This window comes from Chlorocebus sabaeus, chromosome 28, assembly GCF_047675955.1.
Source record: "Chlorocebus sabaeus isolate Y175 chromosome 28, mChlSab1.0.hap1, whole genome shotgun sequence".
Lineage (NCBI taxonomy): Eukaryota > Metazoa > Chordata > Mammalia > Primates > Cercopithecidae > Chlorocebus > Chlorocebus sabaeus.
In genome coordinates this window covers 3,930,138-3,956,015 of record NC_132931.1, presented here as the reverse complement: position 1 = coordinate 3,956,015, position 25,878 = coordinate 3,930,138, and the positions used below count along the sequence as shown (strand labels likewise).

Here is a 25,878-nt window from a genome sequence, read left to right as displayed (position 1 = left end):
AAAATGTGGATTGAAGAAAAAGATGAAATGACTGGCATGCTTTATTGCCGATTGGTTTAGGGGGTCAGGTGTAGATATTTTTGTTACTGTTTTCCAAGATTTGTGACGTGGTTGGAGTAATTAAAGAGAAATGTATTTGTAATATGCATGCTTTAAGGTACATCTATTCCTACTTTTAAAAGTGGCAGATTAGTGTTTTTTATGCCTAAATTAGTTGAATATTCATCCATCCAAAGAGGGATATCTTCTGACTATTGGGGTGATTAGCTGAAAGACACTGTTCCTGGAGAAGAGAACGCTGGTGGAAAATGCCCAACTGTTAGGGGAATGAGGAACGACAGTGTTGTTCGCTGCATTCCTAACGCCGGCTTATCGGAGCTGTGTTTTCTGTTTCATACACTTTGTAAAGTATTGTTGCCACAAAGTGCATCTCTGCCTGTTAGAAAGATCCAGACATAACTTAGAAGAATAGTGCAGTAGAGTCACAAATAGGCTGTCCTGCTCCCAGTGAGCGACTTCCCTACCCCTTCATCCTCCTTGTAAATCACCAGCATTCCTGATCACTTTCCGTGATTCCAGCTAGGTTAACAAAGAGAAGAGATCATTTCCCTCATTGCAGTCTCCCCGTTAGTGAAAAGTTTTACTCTCAAGTGACTAAAACGTTAGTCATAACTGCTTACGAGGAGAAAAGATTATTTTCCTTTTACTTCGTTAATGCACATCTGATGGAGACCCTGATAAGCAGTAAGAAATGGAAACAGCAAGGACCTAGAAGGTGAAAAAGTACACAGATTTGGGTAGTGCATGCAGGCTACTTAATGATCCCAGGTGGCCTGGAGTGTTCTGGTTGCATTTTCCATGGGTCCAGCCCTAGAGCAGAGACCATGGGCATCAGCCTGCCCCTTGCCGTGATGTGGCTCAAGCACCCATGTGCCAAAGGACCGGAACATGAGATTTCTCCACCGCTGTGACATCTATAAATTCCACATAGTCCATAGAATCAAAGTGGAAGAGAACCTCACCTTTCTGATTGCCAGTCAGAAGGAATTTATTTTTGAAACTCAGTGTGCTCTGTTATTTGTAGTGTAAGATAGAAATATTTTAACCAATTTTATCCAGTTCTTATTTAATGTCTGTGATTTTTGGAGGAAGAGACTATTGTGTCATAGGTATTTGAAATTCACAGGCCCCTCTCCAACCTAATGTTTCCTAAATGTGTTGGTTTCCCCTTTCCTTAAATTCACGACCCACAGTTACTAAATAGTTTCCAGAGTGGACTGACGTGCATTTTTCTTTACAGTTCTGTTATTACTTTCTTTATTGTCAGAGAGTACACAGGATATTGAAATAACCTAAAATCCAGAGAGAAGGAGGAGTGGGGGGGGGGGGGGGGTGAAGAGAAGCCCTGACCTGTTTTAGAGCCCTGGGACTTCATAGGTAACCTTGAAAATGGAAACACATCATTGCCCATTTTATTGAGGTTGTGATTAGCAGTAAAATATAATGCAGAGAAATTATTATGTTGCAACCAATTAGCAATAAAGAGAAGCATTTTAATATACAAATTAGTTAGATTTTAAAATGTTGGCGTCGGGAATTTACAAAGCCCTCTATTTGAAGGCTTGTATGGAAGACATTCTTAAACCAACTTTTGGTCAAAGTCCATAAAGCTGAAAACTGACATGAGGAGATATGGCCGGGTTTTCCTGCATCTCACAGTGCAGTTAGGAGGCTTTGAGACTTCATGGGCCTCTCTGCAAACTTTCCTTAGTACTAGGAAATGAAGTCTTCCAAATAGTTGTGTCCTAGAGGGAAGTTACAGACGTCAGTCAAGTTGTAAACATGCAAAAATGCTGGGAGGGGCAGTCTCTCCAAACAAATGACCGTTCTCACTGCGGTTTTCTCCTGGTGCTGGAACCTGTAACTCCTGAGTTGGTTCTCTCTGATTGGCCAGAGAAATGGGTGTTGCTGCTGGAGCAGATGAAAAGGCTATTAAGGCTTCCTGAAGCACTTAGATTAACTAGCATTTTTTCTTCTTGGAGCAAAAAGTTGGAACAAGTTTTTTGTTTCTTGTTCTTTTTTAAACGTTTTGGACATGTGACAAACGGGTATAAAGTTATGTGTTGTGCCTGAGGAGCTGGTGAATGGAGTTGATCTTTGAGAGTTGCTTTTAGAGGATTGTTAGCTGTGAGGTACACGGCGGGCATGAAGAGAACCAGTGTCAGTCCCTCTGCAGAAGCAGTGGCTGTGAACTCCTGCTGGAGGATCTTTAATGCGTGGTGCAAGGCTCCAGTGCCCCAATCCCCAGAGGAGCGGCGACAGTCCAGGGAAGAGAGGGGACCACGTGTGTGTTACATGTTATTGATCACATTTCTCTCTATTGGAAAGGAGGATGTTGAAAGCTAATCATGTGGTTTTTCTAGTCACTTAAGTCCTTAACACACTGGATATACATAGTTCAAATACAAGGAAATTAACCTGGTTTCAAATACCTTTTCCTCATTTTATGGCATATGGAATATAGAGCATATTCAAAACCTTCCCATCCCCCACTTTGTGGACGACACGTCTACTCAGAAGGTTTTAACTTGCTTTCTGTATTCTGGTGCTCTCTATGAGACCTTTGAGGCCTTTTTTTAAAGAGAGGGTCTTGCTGTGTTCCCAGGCTTGAGCACGGTAGTGCTGTCATAGCTCTCTTACAGCCTCCACCTCTAGGGTTCAAACAATCCTCCCGCTTCAGCCTCCTGGTTAGCTGGGACCACAGGTGTATGCCACTGTGCCTGGCTAATGCTTTTTATATTTTGAAGAGACAGGGTCTCACCATGTTACCCAGGCTGGTCTTGAACTCCTGGGCTCAAGCAGTCCTCCTGCCTCGGTCTCCCGAGTAGCTTGGACTACAGTGCTCAATACCACACCCCGCTAATTTTACCTTTTTTTTTTTTTTTGGTAGAGATGATCTCACACTATGTTGCCCAGACCTGTCTCAAACTATTGGCCTCAAAGCGATCTTCCCACCTTGGCCTCCCAAAATGCTGAGATTACAGGCGTGAGCCACTGTGCCCAGCCACATTCTTTATCTGTTTAAAAAAAAAAAAAAAAAAAAAAAGTTTGGATGTTCTGATATTAGTAGTGTGTCTGATTCTGAAGTAATAGGATAGGAGATGGAGAAAAATTGTGACCTGCCCAAAGTCTCAAAGCTAATTCTAAATAACTAGAGTTGTAGAATCTTTTGTTTGGAGGACGATCTTAAAGGTGATCTATACTCAGCCATTTGTCTGATGTGTAAATCCTCAGTCTGTAGCTTCCCGGCCACGTGGTCACCAAGGCTGTGCCTGAACACCCCTGAGACGCCTTTCAAGGAGCACCGTTCTGTCTTTGGGCAGCTCTAACTGTTAAAAAAAAAAAAAAAAGAAAGAAAGAAAGTCTTCCTTACATTAGGCTGACTGTTCCCCATGTAGCTGTTTCCCTTGGGGCCATGTAATACAAGTCTACTTCCTCTTACAAAAGACAGCCCTTCAAATGTTAGACAACAGCAGCATTCCCGGCCCTCCTGCCTCCCCTACCCTCATCCACTACCAAGGAAGCATGGCTGTGAGTTTGTTCATCACCTTTGAATGTGCTCCAGCTCATGCACAGCCCCTTTAAAAGGAGGTACGCAGAACCTGATTCTCCCAGCAGAGTTTAATCAGTACCTGTCATCCCCATTTTCCCAGTGACAGATTTTTATTGAGACAGCCAACACTTGGATCAGTGTTGCTTTTGACGAATTTCAGGTTACTGCAGAGTGAATCCAAATACCAACTATTTTCGAATAAAAGAAAGGAGAGGCAAGACTTAGCAGCGGCAGGCTTTTTACAGTCCTTCAGGTTTCCAGTGTCGGACCTTACACGTGGTGCTGTTGCAGCTCCAATTTTGTTGTTTTCTTTTAACCCATCATTTCAGCCTGTTAAACTTTGGGGATTCATATTCTGTCATTGAGAGCTGTCCTTCCTTCCTTTGCTATTTTGGAGGACTTAGTGATGCCTTTATTAGAGCTTTTACTACATTGTATTATGGCTGTTTATATCTTTCCTCCTGAGTTCTGCTAGGATCATAATCATGTCTCATATTCCTCTTCTCTCTTCAACACTCACAGCTCATAGTAAGTGCTAAGTCAAAAGTATTTGCTCTCCCAAATTCTGCATATTGATAAATTGTTTATTAATAAGTATATATTATGCCGTTGTTTAAATATTTATCATACTTATTTGAATATATACATTCGATTTATATAAAGTAATAAATGTAGGTATTTTATTAATAAATAAGGTACTTATTAAGTACATTGAAGAAGACAATGGCTAGATGCTGTTTTGCACCCACTGGAAACTTTCCCCTGGGCGGGCACAGTGGCTCATGCCTGTAATCCCAGCACTTGGGGAGGCCAAGGCAGATGGTCAGGAGTTTGAGACCAGCCTGAGCAACGTGGGAGGGTGAGGCAAGAGAATCGCTTGAACCTAAGAGGTGGAGGTTGCAGTGAGCTGAGATCGCAGCACCACAATCCAGTCTGGGTGACAGAGCGACACTGTCTCAAAAAATAAAATAAAAAAAAAGAAACTTTCTGTTCTTTGTAAGATGAGGTTTATTTTATCATGAATTCCCCTAATTTTATAGTCAGTTCTGTTATAATGCTTGTGTATACTTTCCTGAAAATCACCATGCTGTTCACAGTGGTACAAATGAAGCTGTAAGGCTTGTGGGAAAAATGGGATTAGGGACCAAAAATTTATCACTGACAGACTTAGAAAAAAAATAGGAACCCAGTAAAAACAGTAACTTAGTTTTACACGTGCTAAATGGTGAAGAAATAAATAGGCCAGGCACGGTGGCTCACACCTGTAATCGCAGCACTTTGGGAGGCCGAGGTGGGCGGATCACCTGAGGTCAGGAGTTTGAGACCAACCTGACCAACGTGGAGAAACCCCATCTCTACTAATTAGGCGGGCTTAGTGGCACGTGCCTGTAGTCCCAGCTACTCGGGAGGCTGAGGCAGGAGAATCGCTTGAACCCAGGAGGCAGAGGTTGTGGTGAGCCGAGATCACACCATTGCACTCCAGCCTGGGCAACAAGAGCGAAACTCTATCTCAAAAAAAAAAAAGAAAGAAAGAAAGAAAGAAAGAAAGAAAGAAAGAAAGAAAGAAAGAAAGAAAGAAAGAAAGACAATAAATATGGCATCTGCCTTGTAAAAAGCCTGAAGTTTGCTTATGGGAGCTGACATGAGGAGGGTTGGAGCCAGCGGTTATAGTGGCGTGGTGGAAGGAGGATTATCTGAAAGAAAGTTGTAACAGCAGATCTGAATGTGCTAGACTCAGAGCACACACAGTCAGCTGAGGAAGACGAGGAATGCTTGAGGCTGTGTGGTTAGTGTATTCCTCTGGGCTCAGGAGTGCAGCTCAGTTCTCTCCATTCACCTTGTACTTTTTGCAGACAAAATTGCACCCAAGCAAACATTACATTCACATTAGAACAAACTCAAATTTCAAAGCAAGTGTCACAGCAGCTCATGTTTCTTTGTTGTGTTTCTTACTTGATCAGTAAAGCATCTTTTTTGTTCTTATAGTATTCCAGGCACTGGTATATAAGGATATATAAATTATACTACCCACTCACTCTCTAGAAACTCTTGGTCTTAAAGATTGATTTATTTTTGCTAGGAGGAATGAAAATACACGTTAAAGAGACATACTTGGCTGATCTAGCCATTTTCCAAAGTCTTCCCCAGCCAGAGGAATATCTCTTAAGTCTGTTCCTAATTACATTTAGCAGATTTCTCTAAAATATAAAAGCTGGAGGTTGAATGCTTCTTACTTTTCAGCTGGTATCTAAAAGGGGATACAGTAAGGAACAGCATAGAAGAGAAACTTGTATTTCACCTATCAAGTTTCTGATTTAAAAGTGAAATTTCAGCCAGGCACAGTGACTCGCGCCTGTAATCCCAGCACTTTGGGAGGTTGAGGCGGGTGGATCACCTGAGGTCAGCAGTTCAAGACCAGCCTGACCAACATGGAGAAACCCCATCTCTACTAAAAATACAAAATCAGCCTGGCGTGGTGGCATGTGCCTGTCATCCCAGCTACTCAGGAGGCTGAGGCAGGAGGAGAGCTTGAACCCGGGAGCAGAGGTTGCGGTGAGCCGAAATCACACCATTGCACTCCACCCTGGGCAACAGGAGCGAAACTCTGTCTAAAAAAGTGGAATTTCACCTCATATCATTTACATGTGTGTGATTTGATGATGGCTTTAATCGAAAATAGACTAATGCCAATAGAATAATAGATTCTTAGAACTGGAAAGAACCACAGAAATCAGGAAGCCCAAACTTCTCTCTGTTTCAGATGAAGAAACCAAGGCTCTGGGAAGTGAAGTGTTACGTGCTCAGTCACCTAGCTAGTGGTAAAGCCAGAACTTGAGTCCAGTTAATTTTGAAACTATAATATGTTGCCTCTCAAAACTGAATCATAGAAGGACATAAAGTCTATACATTTAGAAAGAAATCTAAACTGGTATTATTTCAGCTTTTTAGTCTGTTTAGTAAGGGAGTTTCACCAATTCAGTTACTACTGATAATAAGCTTCCCATTGTTTTATTTTTGTTCCTTTAAGAAATCTGGGTCAGGCGCTGTGGCACACACCTGTAATCCCAGCACTTTGGGAGGCTGAGGTGGGTGGATCATATGAGGCTAGGAGTTAGAGACCAACATGGCCAACATGATGAAACCCCATCTCTACCAAGAAATACAAAAATTAGCTGCACATGGTGACACGTGCCTGTAGTCCTAGCTACTCGGGAGGCTGAGGTGGGAGAATCACTTGAACTTGGGAGACAGAGGTTACAGTGAGCCAAGATTGCACCACTGCACTCCAGCCTGGGTGACAGAGGGAGAGTCTGTCTCAAAAGAAAAAAAAAAAAAAAAAAAAAAAAAAAACGCTAGCATTACTCAGACTCACGGAAGTGGCTATTCCTCAGACTGTGTGCTTTATAAATTCACGTCTGTTAAGGCAGACCGAAAATTGTGTTTCTTTGTACCCAAAAAGATGTAAGCATTTGTCGTGCATTGATTTGGGGTTTTAAGGGGAAAACATCCTTGGTTATGTTTGTGGGATTTGTGGTGCCTTCTGGAGGATTAAGACGTCATTGCCTCTAGGCAGGGAATGCCCTCTTTTCCAGTTGGTGGGTCTTATTTTGTTTATATCTGCTTCCTCCCAGCATTGACAGATTTGACATGTGTGCCTGAAGTGCACATTCGTGCTAGGCCCATAGTTTTGACTGGGGCCCTCATGACTCATTGGCCATGGTCACTTTGCCTGGGAGCAATCATCATTTCTAGTGTATAGGAACTTGAAGCAAAGAATTTGCTGCATTTTAGAAAAGCAGGAAGGGATGGTTGAAGTGTGGATGTAGGGGTGATCTTACCCCGACCCCCTCCCCAGCCCCTTTTTTGTAAGAGAGGTTATCCAGCTCATGTATTTCCAGCCCCTAGTGTTGGCAAAAGCATTTTCACATCGTCCTCACTTTTCTGGCTGAGTCCAGAAAGTTCCTGGGAAACAGGTTTTATTTTTCCTCAGGGGATGTTTGGATTTGAAAACACCAAATTTCAACTGGAGTCGTTTGTCCAAGTGTGATGTTGAAAGTAATGTCTAGATCTGAGTAAATCAGGATCTGAAGAAATATAACCAACGTCACTCATTAACAATGGGTTTTCCAAGGGTGAGTGACATGAGGCCATTTGTCTGCAGGGAGGTAGATGTGCTCCTCTTTTCAGTGGCTCCCTGAGGCCGCCAAGGTCACAGGCAGGCACATCCTTGGTTTGGGGCCATTAGCTGAATGCCCTCTGTTTCATCTTGGCTTTTCTAGGCTGCCTTCTCCTGTCTTTAAGGTCAGGGTTTCAGGATGTCCTTCAGTTCTGCTTTAGTCAGGACTAAAAGCCTTCCATGGTGCCTTGACGAGGAGGACATGTAAGGAACAGGCACATTCGAATGAAGTCAGCCTGTGTTGATTTTGTGAACATGGGGAACAGCAAGCCAGCCTTCAGTGCCGCCTGGCTGCCGGGCACATGCTGTTGTCAGACCGATGAGCGAGGCTCCGTGCAGACAGGTGACATATTCGAGGTGGCAAGAGCAGCAAGAGCTTCGAGATCCTGTCATTTTACCTCTGACAGTGTCTTTGTGTCTTTGTACAGTTGAAGGGCCTGACGGACACGTGAGCCCCCCTTGGCAGTCATCTCTTCAGAATGCTGCTTTCCTCCCACAGGAGGAGCTTGTACCTCTCCCATGTGTACAGGGTGCTTATGTGCTTATGAGCAGGCAAAGGAGCAGGGGATGGTTTCTTCGACATCACCCTTCCAAGTGCTCTGGAGTTGATGTGCCCTGGCCACCTTTTCATCATCCCCCTCCAGTTCCACTGCAGTGATGCTTTGCAGGCTTTCCTTAGGAAAATGGTGATTTCAGTATTATATTAATAATTAGCAATTTTTTTTTTTTGCAGTTTTAAAAAATTGACTCTTACCGTCTGCATTCTAGGAAAGTCCTTATTATACGTTTCTGTATTGTATCATCTCCCAGTTGGATGTGGATGTATCCCAATTGTATTTTGCTATCATTATGAAGATTTTTATTGTGTCAAGACAGAACCCTGTTTCTCTCTCCCCAGCCCCACGTACTTTGAGCTTAGTCATTCGGGCATCATTCCTTCCAGATTCATTGCTCCTCAGTGTTTCATTTCCATTTAATTTTTCCATTTAGTTTTTAGCAGTTCTCGTTGGCTAATTTTAAAAAAGATTTGTACTTTGGTTTGCTTATAATGAGTGTTTTAAATTACCTGCTGACTGCGCAGTTGTTTGACTTTGTCTCAGGTTTCCGGATTTAAAGCCAGTGTTCTGTTGAAAATTTAAATACTATAGAAGGCTGAAAATACAAATCCTCTGACAGCTCCTCGTAACAATTCCCAGGGTAGCAGCTGTTTATATTTTCTTGTTTTTTTCTTTCTATGCACATAAAAGTATGTTTGTCCTCATAAAGTCTGTTGACTGCTATAGATCGAGTGTGCAGACCACAGGCATATACCTAGAGGCTTCGCCCACCTTTGATTATTAACATAGCTCGCCTTTAGCATTATTTGCTTTTGATTGCTCTTTTTGTTATACAAAAATAACCAAGCTATTAGAATCTTTTATGATTTTAAATAGAACATTAGTTTTATTATATATTGAAAATGGATCCTTACACTTCATAATTGCTTCCAATTATTTCACATTTGCTTGCGTTATATACTATTATTTTATTGCAGTCTAATGTCCAATTATGGAAACAACTCCAAAGAGACATGATTTTTCTGGCTTAATGTGTAATTGTTTATTGAGTATTTTTCTCATTATTACGATTTTTTTTTCCTTTTGAATTGCAGTTATAAAAGAACTTGCTTAGATTTTGTAAATTGATTAGTATGTGGTTAAAGAAATCAACGATTTATCAAGCGCTCACTCTATGGAAGGCACTGTGCTCAGAATTGAAATAAAGGGAAAGATTTAAAGAAATCCCTCCTCAAAAAAGTTGTGCGTATTAAAATATGAATAGCAGTAAGGTTTTTCGTTGTTGTTGTTGTTTTGAGACAGAGTATCGCTCTGTCACTCAGGCTGGAGTACGGTGGCGTGATCTCGGCTCACTGCAATTTCCGCCTCTCAGTTCAACCGATTCTCCTGCCACAGCCTCCTGAGTAGCTGGGATTACAGGCACCCGCCACCAGGCAGGGCCAATTTTTGTATTTTTAGTAGAAATGGGGTTTTACCATGTTGGTCAGGCTGGTCTTTTACTCCTGACCTCAGGTGATCCGCCCATCTCAGCCTCCCACAGTGCTGGAATTCTGGGTGTGAGCCACCACACCTGGCCTAGGTTTAAGTTTTATTGTCATTCAAGTATGAACATATTTAATCTTGTATAATAAAACATAATTTATTTATTATATAAGAAACGTAATGTATTGCTTGCTGATACCAGGGACATTAAGTATAGACTAGAAGTCCATCAGAGCAGGTGGCTAGCAGGGGCTGTGAGACCGGATAGGGGTTAACCACGAGCCGGAAAGATGGGATTCAGAAGTGCATCTGTGTGGGAAAGGGGAGAGCGCAGGATCTTGGTGCACTGGACGGTGGCTGAAGGAGAGACAGAGGGCGGCAGGCCTTGATGAGGAGTTGGGAAGGGATTCTGTCTCTGATGAGAAGCCATTGGAGAGCTTTAAACCGGCTTTTGTGAACACAGAGAGTAGCAGTGTTGTTGTAAGTAGTGATTATTGTCAGCATGATCGATTTACATTTTAAGAGCTTAGTCAGGCTGCTGGCAGACAGTGGCTTCTGTAACCATTATTTTGTTTTAAATAGCATCACATAAGCAATAATTTACCCATGAACCACCGGTTAATATTGGGGGAATGAAATCAATGGATGCTGTGACTCTCAGCTTAGATGATGGGGACAGGACAGAGTGGGAGTGGAAGGGGGTGGGCGTGATTTTCGTCCTGTTGAGAGCTGGAGGTAATGGTAGGACAGCCGGGTAGACAAGGCCCTCAGGCACCAAGGCCATGCAGGTTAATATGTGTAGCTTCTTCTTGAATAAGAAACAAATGAATGCCATATTACTTTCTGCCTTCTTTTTTGAAAGCGTCTCTGAAGATAAAGTTCAGGTGATTGCAGGAAAGTCATTCTGACATATATTTCCCAAGCATCAACTTGGTTGTCTGAGAGCATTTCCGTTCCGGGATTGTAATTGTGAGTGGTAAGCAGCACTACTGTATTGGCGACTTACTCCAGCTCTATCCAAGGATAGGTAAAACTTCCCACTGTCTCTTTCTAGAGGCTACTTTGTAGCATTTCAGATGTGAAAGGTGACTCCAGCAGAGAGCTCATTTCTTTTTTTAAAATATTTATTTATTGTTTGTTTGTTTGTTTGTTTGTTTGTTTGAGACGAAGTCTTTCTCTGTCGCTCAGGCTGGAATGCAGTGGCGCAATCTCAGTTCCCTGCAACCTCAGCCTCCTGGGTACAAGTGATTCTCCTGCCTCAGCCTCCTCAGTAGCTGGGATTACAGGAACCCTCCACCACACCCGGCTAATTATTTTTTTTTTTAAGTAGATACAGGGTTTCATTATATTGGCCAGGCTGGTCTTGAACTTATGACCTCAGGTGATCCTCCCACCTCAGCCTCCTGAGTAGCCGGGACTACAGGCACATGCCACCACGCCCGGATAACTTTTGTATTTATTTGTAGAGACAGGGTTTTGCCATGTTGCCTAGGCTGGTTTCAAACTCCTGGGGTCGAGTGATCCACCCACTTTGGCCTTCCGAAGTGCTGGGATTACAGGCGTGAGCTACAGCGCCCGTCCAACAGATGGAAATTCCTACTTTGCCTCTTGGCATGTTCACCCAGCCTCTTTTCTAAATGAGTCTCAGTGATTGTCTAACGTGTGCCCCAAATCAGATGAAATACAATCCTCAGGTGCAAAGCAGGAAGGTGGTAGATGACGGACAGTATGTAAGTCGGTGTTTGCTGCTAGTGTCTTTACTTCGTCCCTGAGAAAATCATCTTTGGTAAAGTCATAAGTGTTGAAACTCAAATCTAGGGCTTACCCTACAACCATTGGCCAACCTTAACGGGCACACTGACTTTTTAAGAGTGTGAAAGTTATTAGCTGACTGCCCTGTTCCATAGCCCCATTATATCACAGACATGTTGATGTCTCTGTTATCAAAAGACAAATACAAAAGACATGTGCAAATCACCCCAAAATTGTTATGACGTTAACATGTAAAATGATAGGAGCACATTACGACACAGAATGCGTGCTCCGGATGGTGACCAGGGCCGGATATTAGCCTCATGGTTGTGGCCCATTTAGGGTGTGGACATCAGCTTCTCAGGTGAAGGTGTTAGGATTAGCAGAGGGCAGTGGTAGGAAGGACGGTGTCAAATCTATAATGTGCCCTATCTGTGAGCCTCACGGCTTTTCCTTCCTCAACGATATTTAGTATTGGAAACACTGGAAGCAGGGCTGCCTGTATCCTTATTTTATTCTCCTTAATGTGAAAAGCAGGATGATTAATACAGGGAAGACTGTCTTCTTATTTTTTATGCCAAACATCTAAAATTATTCATATTCAGTGCCTCGGTCCCACCCTTAGGAAAATTCCCAAAATAAGCAAACATTTTCCCCCTTGTCTTCCAGCCTAAGGAATGTGCGCTGTGGCTTTTAGATCAATGACAGCCTTGTCCTTCAATTTCATCTTTACTCAATGTAGGTGTGCTGTGTGGTGCAAATCCATACATGTTTGGTTGAAAATCCTTGTAGAACCTTGCCTCGTAAGACCTCCTGCACCTGTGTCACAGACACAGAAGTACCGTGTTTAATTATTGAGCATACACTAGTTTTTTGACACAGAATCTCGCTGTGTTGCCCAGGCTGGAGTGCAGTGACCCCTCCTGGGGTCAAGCGATTCTCCTGCCTCAGCCTCCTGAGTAGCTGGGATTGGAGGCGCGTGACACCACACCCACCTAATTTTTGGTTTTTTTAGTAGAGACAGAGTTTCACCGTGTTGGCCAGGGTGGTCTTGAACTTCTGACCTCAGGTGATCCACTCGCCTTGGCCTCCGGAAGTTCTGGGATTACAGGTGTGAGCTGCCACACCCGGCCTGCATACACTGGTTTTAAGGGTGGCAGTGCGTGGGTGTGTGTAAGTGCATAGTACACAGTGTCATATGAGCACTTAGTTCACAGCCAGGCAGGGGTGGACAGGCCAGGACAGCCCGGAAGGAGTCTGGGGGTAGCAGGAAGGCTGCACTGGGAATGGAAAGCAAGCAGGAGGTGATCTTACCCGGCTAATAAATATTGAGGCTGGCAGGAGGATATGATCAAACAATCAAAAAGTGGGGCCATGTCTTTAAAAACTTTCACCGAAACTGATATTTGGAGTTTTCCTGTGTTCTTGGAAGTGACTGGAAATTTCGTCCTTCATACCTTATGTCTCCTGTCAAGTCTCCGCATATCCCGTCACAGGATTCAGTTGATGTTGGCCTAAGACCGTTGGGGTAGGTGCGATGGGAACATGTTATGGATATAAATGCCTTACCATTGATAACTCAGAATAAGATATAGGATATCAGTAAGTCTGATTAGCTAAGCTATCTCTGAGCCTTACAGATAACAAAAACGGAAGAGCAGGACCACAGGTTCTTTGACTACCATTTCCCTGTGTTTTTCATTTGTCTTGAACAAGGCCTAACACAAAGCCTGGCCTATGAGGCAGCATAATACAAATGAGTCTTTTCCCCATATGAAGTGACAATCACATGGATTATATGTGACCTTGACATTGCTGAGTTTCTAAAGACTTTTTAAGGCTGCCATTCCCACCGCCAATAGATCACAACCTATTTCTCTCATTCTCATGTTGGTCATTTGATTACATAGTCCTTTGTGGCTCTGTTTGCTTGAGACTGCAAAGTAAACAAAATGTTTGCAAGTCCAGGTTGACCCTAAAAGCTCTGCCTTCTGTAGGCCAAAGCCATGATTCAGAGAACCTGTGGTTTCTACAGTCAAGACTGTGGTTGATACACCCCCCTTGAAGGCGGACGTTTTGGTTTTAAGGCATCAGGAACGTGGGCATACGCATCAGGATCGATGTGTTTTGGTGTGGGGTTTAGGAGCGACAAACGTGAAACAAGTTTAAGCACGCTCAACTGCGGTGTGTTGCTTTTCCTTTAATCCCTAGCAGATTAACCCCTATCGGGCTTAATCTGCTCAACTAGATGATAGCCAAAGTAGCTTCTCTGGTAACAGCAGCCTCTAATCTGCTGGACTCCACACAGCTCTCCCAGTGGGCTGCTGGTGTTTTGGCAGATGCAATGGTTATTTTTTCCTATCTAGGATTTTGCTTTTAATAGGAACCCTGAAGGCCCTTGGAGGTTTGTGATACAGACTTCAGCCCACAGCTCAGCCTCCCAGATGGTAATTAATGTTTACACAACATGACAAGCACAAAATGGAATCTCTTCGAGCCCTGCCAAGCACCCATCATCCCCCTGATCTCCCAGTCTTGCGGTGTTTGAAAATTAATTTGCCTTGAACAAACAGTGGGTTTTCCTCAATTTATTTATACAGTTTCAGTGACCGAGAAGAAGAGCTGCAAGACTGAATGTCATCCTTCCATTCGTTCGGGTAATTGAATCTTCTAATGGAACAAACTGGTCTCTGTTTAATGATTTGAAGAAAAGAGGGAGAGGAGGAAAATAAAGTGAAGTGTATGTTGGAGAAAGTGGACGCTTTTCTGCAAAACATCACTGAATGTAGAAATTTGGAGATACAATCACAACTTGGCAGGGGGAATTAAAAGTATTGCTAAATTAACTCTAGTGCAGTTTGGGTTTTAAAATGTATTTACAAAATACAGTCTTTGCTTAAAAAGAGATTTTGTTTGAGGCAACAGAATAGACAGGTGAAGGTGATTAAATAATGGACATTGACTGGGCATGGTGGCGCACACCTGTAATCCCAGGAGAAGCCTAGGTGGGAGGATTGCTTGAGCCAAAAGTTCAAGACCAGCCTGTGCAACCTGGTAAGACCTCATTTCTACAAAATATAAAAAATTGGCCAGCATGGTGGCACATGCCTCAGCCTCCCAGCTACTTGGAGACTAAGGTGGGAGGCTCCTTTGAGCCCGGGGAGTCAAGGCCGCAGTCTGCTGTAATTGCACCACTGCATCCCAGCCTAGGCAACAGAGTGAGACTGTGTCCAGAAAAATAAAAATAATAAAATAATATAGACATTGCTTCCAGCTTGAGGTAATTGCATGTTGATTCACAGAAATTCGGTGTTTCCATATGTCTCTGTGATTCCCAGTGTTTGAACACTTCAGTCCTTTGTTAATGTTCCCACTTTAAAGTCTGGGTTATTTTTCTTATTTGACTGTGATCTGTAGTCTTTCTGTGTGGTGTGCTCTTTGTGGCTTTGTCATTTGGACAGTAACGAGAGAGGCTAACTAGAAGATGGAATAATAAAAATAGAACCTGTCTAATTCTAAGTCATAAGGATTAGACATTCAAAAAGATACAGATGGATGGATGGATAGATAGTCCAGGGACTAGTGCCCCCCTCCCCCCCACATAGTTTTCTTGATGCCTTTGGAAGCTCCTTCAGGTTTGCTGCGGTAATGACCTTGTAGTTAGTAAGTCCTGTTAGGAAACTTCATAACAGAGTATGAAGATGTGAAGACCAAAGGTGCAGAAGCTGTACTTTGGGAGAGTTGGTTTTTTTGGGTATTTTTTCTTTTGTTTTGTACTCCTCCTCCTCCTTCATCAGTATGTACCATTTCCTTTCTGTCCAAATAATACCCAGTTAGAACCAGTCAGAAATGCTGAAGAAGAGATGGAAGGTTTACTATGCAGCATGTCCTGCTGTGTGCCTGTAGTCCCATCTCAGGAGACCGAGTGGGGAGGATCACATCACCGTATGAGTTTGAGGCTGCCGTGAGCTATGATCACTCCATCCTGGGCGACAGAGTGAGACCCTTTTAACTTTAAAACACACACACACGCCCCATATTTTTAAACATTGAAACCATGCACCATACAGAGAGTGAAATATTTATCTGTCCTCTTGGAGAAGAGATTTGTTTAAAAATCTATTCAATAGTCCAGGCACAGTGGCTCACACCTGTAATCCCAGCACTTTGCTGGGGGCGGATCACTTGAGGTCAGGAGTTCGAGACCAGCCTGGCCAACATGGTGAAACCCCGTTTCTGCTAAAAATACAAAAGTTAGCTGGACATGATGGCAGGCCCCTGTAATCCCAGCTTCCCAGCTACTCGGAAGGTTGTCAGGAGAGTCACTAGAACTCGGGAGGTGAGGCGGAGGCTGCAGTGAGCCAAGATTGCGCCACTGCACTCCACCCTGGGCGACAGAGTGAGACTCCATCTCAGAGAAAAAACTCAGTAGGTGAGGCAATTTAAAAAGACTTGAACGATCACTTCCTCGGTTGGCTTACTTTAATGATAGAGGTGTATTGTCCGTGAAAATAGTTCATTTTAAAGTGTAGCATCTCTTTTTTTCTTTAGCAATAATAATACTATTATTTACTTTAATAAATAATAATTTAACAAGTATACTGTACTTATTACAGTAAATAATACTATTTAATACTATTTAATAACTATGTATTATTTAATACTATTTAATAAATATTACTATAATTATTTGCTTTAATAACAAAGTAAATAAACATTGACTTTAATTTTTATATTGTGCTTTTCTTCACTTTCCAAATTTTCTATAATATTCATTTGTTTTGCACTTTTCCTCCTCCTCCTCCTCAATTTGGAAAGGTAAAAGCACAATATAAGAATTAAAGTCAATGTTTATTTTCTGGATCATGGGACTGCAATTAATGTTTATCTTTCCAGTCTTTTTTCTGTGCATACATGTATACATTTACACGGATAATTTTCACTATTGAGATCACACTGATATATGTTTTTTTTTTTTGGAGATGGAGTCTTGCTCTGTCGCCCGTACTGGAGTGCAGTGGCATGATCTCAGCTCACTGCAAGCTCCGCCTCCCAGGTTCACGCCATTCTCCTGCCTCAGCCTCCTGAGTAGCTGGGACTACAGGCACCCGCCACCACACCCAGCTAATTTTTTGTATTTTTTAGTGGAGACAGGGTTTCACCGTGTTAGCCAGGATGGTCTCGACCTCCTGACCTCATGATCAGCCTGCCTCGGCCTCCCAAAGTGCTGGGATTACAGACGTGAGCCACCACGTCTGGCTAGCCCACTTTATTTAATGGCAATTTTGTCATGAGATACTTTCTGTAACATTAAATACTTCTTCACAATAGTTTTGGGAACATTGATTGATGACTTATTATGTGCTGTGCATTGTGGAAAGCACTTTATATGGCCTATTTCCACAGCCGCCCTGGGAGGTTGTTACTGCATTTGTGCATTAAGTCATTGGACTTCTAGAAGTGTAGGAATTCACCAGAATGTACCAAATCTCAATCCTAGCAGACCCAGTGTAATATAAGAAATATTTTATAGCACATTCACTTTTTTACTTTCTGGAATGAAATCTATACTTAATGTACACATCTATATACTTAATTTAAAAGTATATGTAAAGCCCTAATAAAATATAAAGGAGAAATAAGTAGAAACCAAGTCATTTATAACATACTATACATTTAAGTATGTAAATGCTTATTCATATTAGAACACAGTGTTTGACTCTATAGAATGGTATCTAAATATTGCTACTACAAATGCAGACCCACAGAAATACATGGTCATGGAGAGTCAGATACCGGGAGCAGCCTTACTATAGTGTCATGATTTTCCCAAATAGCCATCAACCCTTGGACATGACCCAGATATAACAAAGTACAGTCCCTGCATTCCTGGAAAAATCAGTGTATATTAAAACCATGCAAAAAATTACTTTGTGTTTATATACAGAAACAGAGGTGGTAGGTTCTAGGGTTTTCAGCTGCACAAATGTTGGGTGGGATTTAGGAAGGCATTGAGATGTTGTCGTGTGTGGTTGTTGCTCACGTTGCAGTAAATCAGACATCCCTAAGAGCCACCAGTGACCTGAAGTCATAGTGCTAGCCACACACTCCCACAAATTTCCATCTCTTCCCATAGGGAGTAGTATCCTCCAATGAGAACTATCTATTACGTGACTGACTTAGTTCGCCTTTTTTTTTTTTTGCACTGAAAAACACCTTGACAAAAGCAATTTTGGGAGGGAAGACATTTCTGAAGGTTTACAAGCCCTGTAATTTTCTTGTTGGGTTCGCTCCCAGGTGTTACGGGTTTTGTTATTATGAAGAGGATCCTTTCTACACTTAATTTTCTGACTGTTGCTGGTGTATAAAAAAGCTGAGGTTACTTGTGGTTTATTTGGATATCTCGTGGCACTCTCTTATTAGTTGTAATATTTTCTCAGCTGGTTGCCTCTGGTTTCCAGCTAGGTAATTATATTTTTTGTAAATAGTTTTTCCTCTTTCTTTTGTTGTGTAATATTTGCTGTTGGTTTTCAATTTAGATGACAGGAATAATTTGTTTCTTCAAGGTTAGGTCAACATTGTCTATGACACAGATACCTTTTGGAGAGGAGGCGAAGGTTTGGATTATTGAGTACTTTTTCCTTTTATTTTGATGATCTGGTTGGGTTTTTAAGTCAGTTTTATTTAGCAATTTACAGTTTTTCATAAAATCCATTTTTATTTTCAAAGTTTTTACACATTCATAGATTACATTTTCTTATTTTTTATGCATATACACACATGCACCCTCCAGTTCCCTGTCTATCCAGTTCTCACTCCTCCCAAGCCCCCAAACAGGTAGCCACTGTTACTAGTTTCTTGAGTATTCTTCCACAGCTGCTGCTTTTTTTTTTTTTTTTTTTTTTTTTTTTTTTGGAAACAGGGTCTTGCTCTGTCACTCAGGCTTGAGTGTAATAGTTCAATCTCAGCTCACTGCAACCTCCTCCTGCTGGGTTCAAGACATTCTCCTGCCTCAGCTTCCCAAGTAGCTGGGATCACAGGCGGGCACCACCACACCTGGCTAATTTTTGTATTTGTAGTAGAGTTGGAGTTTCACTATGTTGGCCAAGCTGGTGTTGAACTTCTGACCTGAAGTGATCCACCTGCCTCGGCCTCCCAAAGTGCTAGGATTGCAGGTGTGAGCTGCTGCACCCGGCCACACAGGTTCTTTGTATGTAAAATAAAATGAATAGATATAAATTATTTCCCTCCATTTTCCACAAAAGATAGTAAATGCTACACGTTGTACATTCGGCATTCCTTTTTACTGCCGCAAGGTGTTCCATTGTGTGGATCTGCAAATGTCTGTAACCAGTCTCCTAATGATTACATTTGGGTGGCTTCCAAACTTGGTATCCAAACCACGGTATTGTTTTATAGTGTCTGCAGACGAAATCTTTAACACACCACACCAAGGGAACTCCATTTGTTATTTTGCAAAACGTTGCCAAATTGTCCCCCACAGAGGTTATACAGTGTTTGCATTCTACTAGTAAAGTACAGAAAAAGGGTCCATTTTCCCCAGGCAACTTGTATCAAACATGTATCAAAATCAAACCAATTTTTCCTAATCTCTTAAAGTTTGTTTATTGAAGTACAATTTATATGCAATAAATCCACCCTTTGTACCGTATTCAGTGTAATTTGAATTTGCATGTCTTTCAGTATAAGTATGATGAACTATTTTTATAATCACAGGAAGAGAGATTTTTAAACCCCAAAATGTAATGAATACAACATTTAAATAAGACTACTCAATTTGTACATTCTTATTTCTTTCAAATTCAGCAAATTTCATTCTTTCCTGTATCCTTTGACAAATTCAGAGGATGCGGTGCAATACCAGCTGATTTCTTAAAATGTGTTCCTACCAATTTTGGAGAAGTACAGTAAGACAAATTGACTGTCAAGATGGAAAAGCTTAACTGGGAAGATTACACTTATTGAATAATTGAAAGGAAGAGGAAATGCATTACCGATTAGCCACAAAAATGCCTGACGCCTAACCTATACCTCAAGAGACTCTTGTAAATGGGGAGTCGTAAAACTGTTTCAGCCCCCAAAGTTCTTACCAGCTCAAACTCATCACTGCTTTGTTTTTAGGTTGCAGGACCAAAGCATTGAGGGACTGATTGCTTTCAGGGCTAGCTGAAGTACAGTGTTCCAGCAACTCTTTGTAGCTTTACTAACCCCTCTACACTTTAAGTCTGATGTACTTAAATATTTTAACTGAATCCTGGATTTATCATTACCTGCTGTGCTTTGCGACTTTTGCTTTTTAGGAGGCAGCATAGTATAGACTGCAGAAAAGGTAGTTGGTGTTGGCAGAGCTAGGACTGGAACTCAAGCCTTCTGGTTTACAAAACAAGGACGTGACTTCCAGCAAGCAAATTCCTTCCCTTCTCTGGGCATATTCCCTATCTGGTCAGAATGTTAGATTAGATCCTGCTACTCAAAATGTGGTCGACGCATCAGCAGCCTCAGCCTTGCCTAGAAGATCCTCAGAAAGGCGGAATCTAGAGCCCCATCCCGAGCTGTGGAATCTGGATGAGAATTCTAATCAGATGTTCAGGTGATTTGAACGTGCATTAAAGTTAAAGGAGTGCCGTACAGATTTGCAGGGTTCCCTGGAGAGGTTTGGGTCTTCCTTTCATCTGTGGTAGCTTGTTGGAGGTGGTGGTGACGGCCACAGCCTTGGCACCACTCCCTCATGTTCTAGCTGTGGTTAGGTTGAGATTGAGATAGTGAGGCAACAGAGGAGACAAGAAAGTCCACTCGAGGGCCTTGGACAGCGAGCCCAAGCCTGCAGGATGCCATCTGCAAGTTTGGCTGTGTTGTCCAAATTCTTGAGGCTCATTCAAGAACAAGGGGGTAAACAGAGTCAAGCTAGATATCTGTAGTACTTCTTTATGTGTCTCTGATGTGCCTCCTTACCAGCATAAGTGAGTGCAAGTGATATCCTCTGAGTGGTGTCCTTTGGAAAAGGAAGCTTTCTTTCATTTGAGGGAGAAACTTTGGACAGTGATTTTTGGAGGGAATTTGAATGTATACTTACCAAGATAGAAAGTATTTATTGATTTCTTCACCAGCCCAGTCTGGAGAGAACAGAGTAATACAAAAAGATTTTTAAAAAGTGTTTCTGCCATTGTACCAAGCATAAAAATGCTAAATTAGCTGTCAGCGTGAGAAGAGTCCTGCTCAGATACTTAGAACTTCTCGTTGAGTGAAACCCCTCCTCTGTTTTCTGCTGTTAGGATTTCTGGGCTGTTGTTACTTTCTGTCCCAGACCTGACTCACAGGCCTGGATCATACATATGAAGCATGTGATTTTTCAGTGCCTTTGATATTAGCTTGCTATGGGAAAATCCTGTGAAAGAAAAATATGGGAAATTTTGTGAAGACACAGAGCCAGATCCCTAACTGTGACATCGCTGAATAAAGGGCCTTCCTTCCTCATTGGATCCGGGAGCTTTGCTAGCTGGATAGGGCCTATCCACAGCAAGGGCTTGGGGTGCTCCTTCAGCCCTAAAGTTAGAAAGGAAGGTTTTGAGAAGCCTTTCAATTTCAGCGTTATCCTGAGCAAAAATCTTCCCAGAAAGGTTGGTAAGACAGCACTGGACAGAAATGTGTGTTGGAAGTCTGGAGTTCCTTTTCATCAGCGCTTTACCAAGTGCTCGGTCTTTTCATACCTCTGAAGCATGTGAAGAAGGCAGCTTTCTTCCAATCTTGGTGTTGTTGTTCCAGGCTGTTTGTAGAGATTTGATGATAGCCAAGTTCCTGTTAGCCAAAAATGTGCTTTGTTTATAAACCCAAGTTTTGTTTTTGCTTTTGTGCATGTTATCGGTTTGATCTGTGTTACCAAAAGAACATTGAAAATAATGAATTGCTTTGATGAGAATTCCAAGGAATAATGGCAAACAAGTGTGTATATACAACAATACAAAAACAGAAATATGTAAGCTGGGCACAGTGGCAGGCCCCTCTAATCCTGGCTACCCAGGAGGCTGAGGCAGGATGAACCCGTGGGCCCAGGAGTTGGAGCTGTAGTATGCTGTGATCACACATGTGAATGTCCAGTGCAGTCCAGCCTAAACAACCTGGGGTGACCACCTGTAAAACAAAAAACAGACAGAAAACCCCAGAAATACACAGAACCAACACGAATACCACATGCTTTTCCCCATTTGATACAATGAGGTAAGAGGAGAAAGTTAACGCCCAGGGTAGTTCATTTAAGAATGCCTGAAAAGCACTGTCAAAGGATGTTGTCATCTATTCTTTTTCTCTTTTGAAACTGTGTAGTAATAAAAGGATGCATCTTTTTAGCACAAAAATGTGGGAAGGATAATTTTCCCCTAGCTGTATACAAAAGTACTTACTCCCAAATGGGGCCATTCTTTTCTATTGAATGCCCTATTGGTCTTTCGTTATTCTGGTTTGAGATTTGTATGGAGCTTGGCTTATGGGGTAATCAGATAAGCCATTCTACTAAACGTGGCCCTTAGATCTTTTGACCTTTGGAGGGAGTATATCTTTTACATCCATACAGGAGCAGCTATTTTCTGTATTTCTTTCACAAGTGTAGAATTTCCCTTAAATTTAATATCCAAGCTTATTCTCAACGTCCAGCACCCCTTTAACTTAGTTGCGTGTCGACCCCCGTGTGGTCCAAGGGGACTTTCTTAAAAGCTCTAGCAAGTGTAGTTGACGGGAAACTTTATTTCAGTTCCCGTTTGTACCTTTGATCGCAGATGTTGCTGGGATCAGGTGATGGGCATTAAGAGACCTGCCTTTTGACTTGGAAGTTCAGCACTTGGTCAACCAAAAATTATCTGTAAATGTGAAGTGTGTCCCGTTGGTCAAAGTGGAAAGTGGGGAGGAAGGGAAGGCCAAGGAAAAACATCCGTGTGATGTTAAATAATGTTTGACTCATTTGCTATTGAAAACACTTTCTTTTGTGTATTCAACAAATGTATTTGTTTTAAAAGGGAAAAATCAACTTGTCAACTATTGTTTCTTAATTGTGATGCCATAAAAGACTTCCTGGAGGTTAAGGAAAACATTAATTTTCAGAATGTAGTCTAGGCTGCTGTTTTTTCTTTTATAGAGACGGAATCTCGAATCTCGCTAGGTTGCCCAGGGTGCTCTTGAACTCGTGGGCTCAAGCGATCCTTTTACCTCAGCCTCCCGAGTAGCTTGGACTGTAGCACACACCTGACTAATTTTTTTTGGAGAGTCAGGGTCGTGCTATGTTGCCCAGACTGGTCTCGAACTCCTGGGCTCAAGCAATCCTCCCAGCTGGGCCTCTCAAAGTGTTGAGATTACAGGTGTGAGCCCCCATGCCTGGCGCTAGGCTGCCTTCTTGAATGCAGTCTCCTCTGGCCGGTTGGCCTTTCTCTCCCCTCCCACATCCCCAGGGGCATTGCTCTCCATGGGCAAAGGCTGTTCCTGCATCTTTCTCTGTCCACCATTGACCCATTTGCTGTGGGCACATACCGCTGCACGTGGTGGAGACAAGGACCCAAGCGAGGAGGGTTGGTGCCAGGTCCGGCTGCTGGAGCTGTGTGATAGCTTTGGAGTTTGCTTTCCCTCATTACCCTACACTCACATGTGGTTGCCTGTGGTTTTGTCTTTGCTCTCTCCCATGCAGATCCGGAGTTAGGTGTTGGCACGCTACCAGAACATGACAGCCAGGATGCAGGGCCGATTGTCCCCAAGATATCGGGTCTAGAGAGAAGCCAGGAGAAGAGCCAGGACTGTTGCAAAGAGCCGATCTTTGAGCCTGTGGTGCTTAAAGACCCCTGCCCTCAGGTCGCACAGCCGATACCCCAGCCCCAGACGGAGCCCCAACTCCGAGCTCCTTCTCCAGACCCTGACTTGGTGCAGCGCACAGAGGCCCCACCTCAGCCCCCACCTCCGATTACACAGCCACCACAGGGCCCTCCTGAGGCCCAGCTCCAGCCCACCCCGCAGCCTCAGGTGCAGAGGCCACCCAGGCCACAGTCCCCCACCCAGCTGCTCCATCAGAACCTCCCACCTGTGCAGGCCCACCCCTCCGCTCAGAGCCTCTCCCAGCCATTGTCAGCCTACAACAGCAGTAGCTTAAGCCTCAACAGTTTAAGGTGAGTGGCCTGCTCTTCTTTGGCCTGAGTTTTGCCCTCTCCCTGGGGATCAGGTGGGTGGGACTCAGGGAGGGATCCCTAGGGGGACTGAAGTTTCCTTGTTGGAAACATCATCCCTTTCTCTGAGACTAGAGACAGGGAATGGGGCTGTTGGGTGAGACTCGGGTCTCTTGGGAAAGGACAGGTTGGGATGGGTGGGTGGCGAGGACATTGTAAGGAAGGAAAATATTTTAGGCACTCAAGAGAGCGGAGGCGGAAGGTGAGGAAGGCTTGGAAAAGTCCTGGGCCAGGGAGACCCAGCAGCAGTGGGAGGCAGGGAATCAAAGCCTGGGGCATATCAGAGGCCACGCAGTGTGAGCAGATCCTTTCAAGGCAGGCTCTTGCAAACTCTGACAGAAGAAGTATTGAAGAAAACTTGTCTCCCTGCAGTTCCAAAGGCAGGAAGATTGGGAGCCAATGAGTATTCCAGTTTAAAGATTTTTTTTTTTTTTGCGGGGGGGTTCTGATTTACTTCCTCCTATGTGGGTCAGAGAAGTAGGGAAGAAAGAAAACAAGCTGCGTTTAGAGAAAGTGAGAAATTTCTGTATGGAAATCCAGGCTCTCCTCGGTCTTGTTTTTGCCAAGTTACAAAGAAACGTCTAAAAAGCAGCACAGAGGAACACAGCAAAGAAAAGAGAGGCAGAAACCCAGTGTGCAGCGCCAAGTGGGGCCAACCCTTGGTGCCCTGGGGGCTATAATTCTAACCCGGCACAGCTCCTGAGGCTGTGTGTCTTTGTTACTGTTTTCCTTTTGAAAACCTGGAGGCTTTGGTGGTTCCGGGCCTTGCTTTTTCCTAAGAGGCGACGGCACAGTCTTTGGGAGGCAGGTTTCTTCCCCAAGGAGCCAGGCCCGGCTTCTGACCCCTCAGCCGTTTCTGTGGTCTCCAGACCATAAAGTGATGTGAGAACCCAGGCACCTGGGTTTCACCTCTTCTTTGTGTGTCTTCATTTAAGAGGTAACAAGACAGATGGGGTGAACTCAGATCATCGCGTTTTTTATTCCTTTGTGTTAACTGTTACTTTATAGGAGATATAGCTAGTGGAGAATGGAAGGCTGGGGATTTTCTAGGGGCAGAGATGAGAATCTGGCCACAGGAGCGAGAGAGGCCCTGAGGTTTAGGCAGAATGAGCTGTCTCGACATCAAGATGCCCCACAGCCCTGAAGGAGCAGTTTCGGTTTTCTCTGTCTGCAGTAACGATGGGAAAGTTTGCAGGAGTTGTAATTTCAGAAAGTGTGTGCATACAGGGAGGATCTGTAAAGAGGAAGGGGCAAGAGAGACTGTGGTGAGGGTTTAGGGGAAGGAGACAGGATTCTTTAAAAGCGAATACATTGCTTACCTTTTTTTATTTTTTTCTTTTCTGTTTTTTCTTGCTCCGATAGCAGTAGCAGAAGCAGCACTCCAGCAAAGACTCAGCCCGCCCCTCCTCACATCTCCCACCACCCCTCTGCCTCCCCATTCCCCCTCTCCCTGCCCAACCACAGCCCCCTGCACAGCTTCACACCCACCCTCCAGCCCCCCGCACACTCACATCACCCCAATATGTTTGCCCCTCCCACTGCTCTGCCTCCTCCACCACCACTGACATCAGGAAGTCTGCAGGTGGCCGGACACCCTGCCGGGAGCACTTACTCAGGTAGGATGGAGGGGCCTGTGCTCATGACCCCGACACCCACCACCCCTGGCTGTGACCTCACCCTACCTATGTTGTCCTGATTGGAAGGTTGCATTTGCCTACAATTTTTTCCTTCCTTACTCTAATCTTCCTCAAATGCTTTCTGGCCTGAGGTCCAGCAAAAATACCTGTCAGCACCCATACTAAGCTTAGCTCAACCGCTGTGAACCTGACACTGCCTAAAGAGAGGAGGTTTGTTTGGAGTTAGGAGGCATTTCCAGCTAAATTCAGCCACTGAGTGGTCAGACGCAGGTAGCGTGTGTCCTGTGTCGTCTGGGCTCTCCTGAGAGCGATGGAAACGTCCCCAAGCCCATGTCTGTTTCGCTCCAGGATCTTAGATTGCGTCCTGGTTTAAGGGGTTTCTTTTCACTGGGCAGGGCCTTCTCTGGTCTCCTTGGGAGGAGATGACACACTCTTTGTGACA

At 43.5% G+C, this 25,878-nt stretch overlaps 1 protein-coding gene across 5 annotated transcripts in view; it reads left to right on the top strand.

Moving 5' to 3' along the window:
* AUTS2 (activator of transcription and developmental regulator AUTS2) overlaps window positions 1-25,878 on the top strand; it is a 1,206,381-nt gene that overhangs the window by 1,154,792 nt on the left and 25,711 nt on the right. For 4 of the 5 annotated variants that reach the window (XM_073012673.1, XM_073012672.1, XM_073012670.1 and 1 more), the window contains 2 exons: window positions 23,271-23,742; window positions 25,162-25,415. In XM_073012673.1, the coding sequence (XP_072868774.1) occupies window positions 23,271-23,742; window positions 25,162-25,415 (726 nt within the window). The remainder of the gene's footprint in view (window positions 1-23,270; window positions 23,743-25,161; window positions 25,416-25,878) is intronic. The other variant, XM_073012671.1, reaches the window with a different exon arrangement.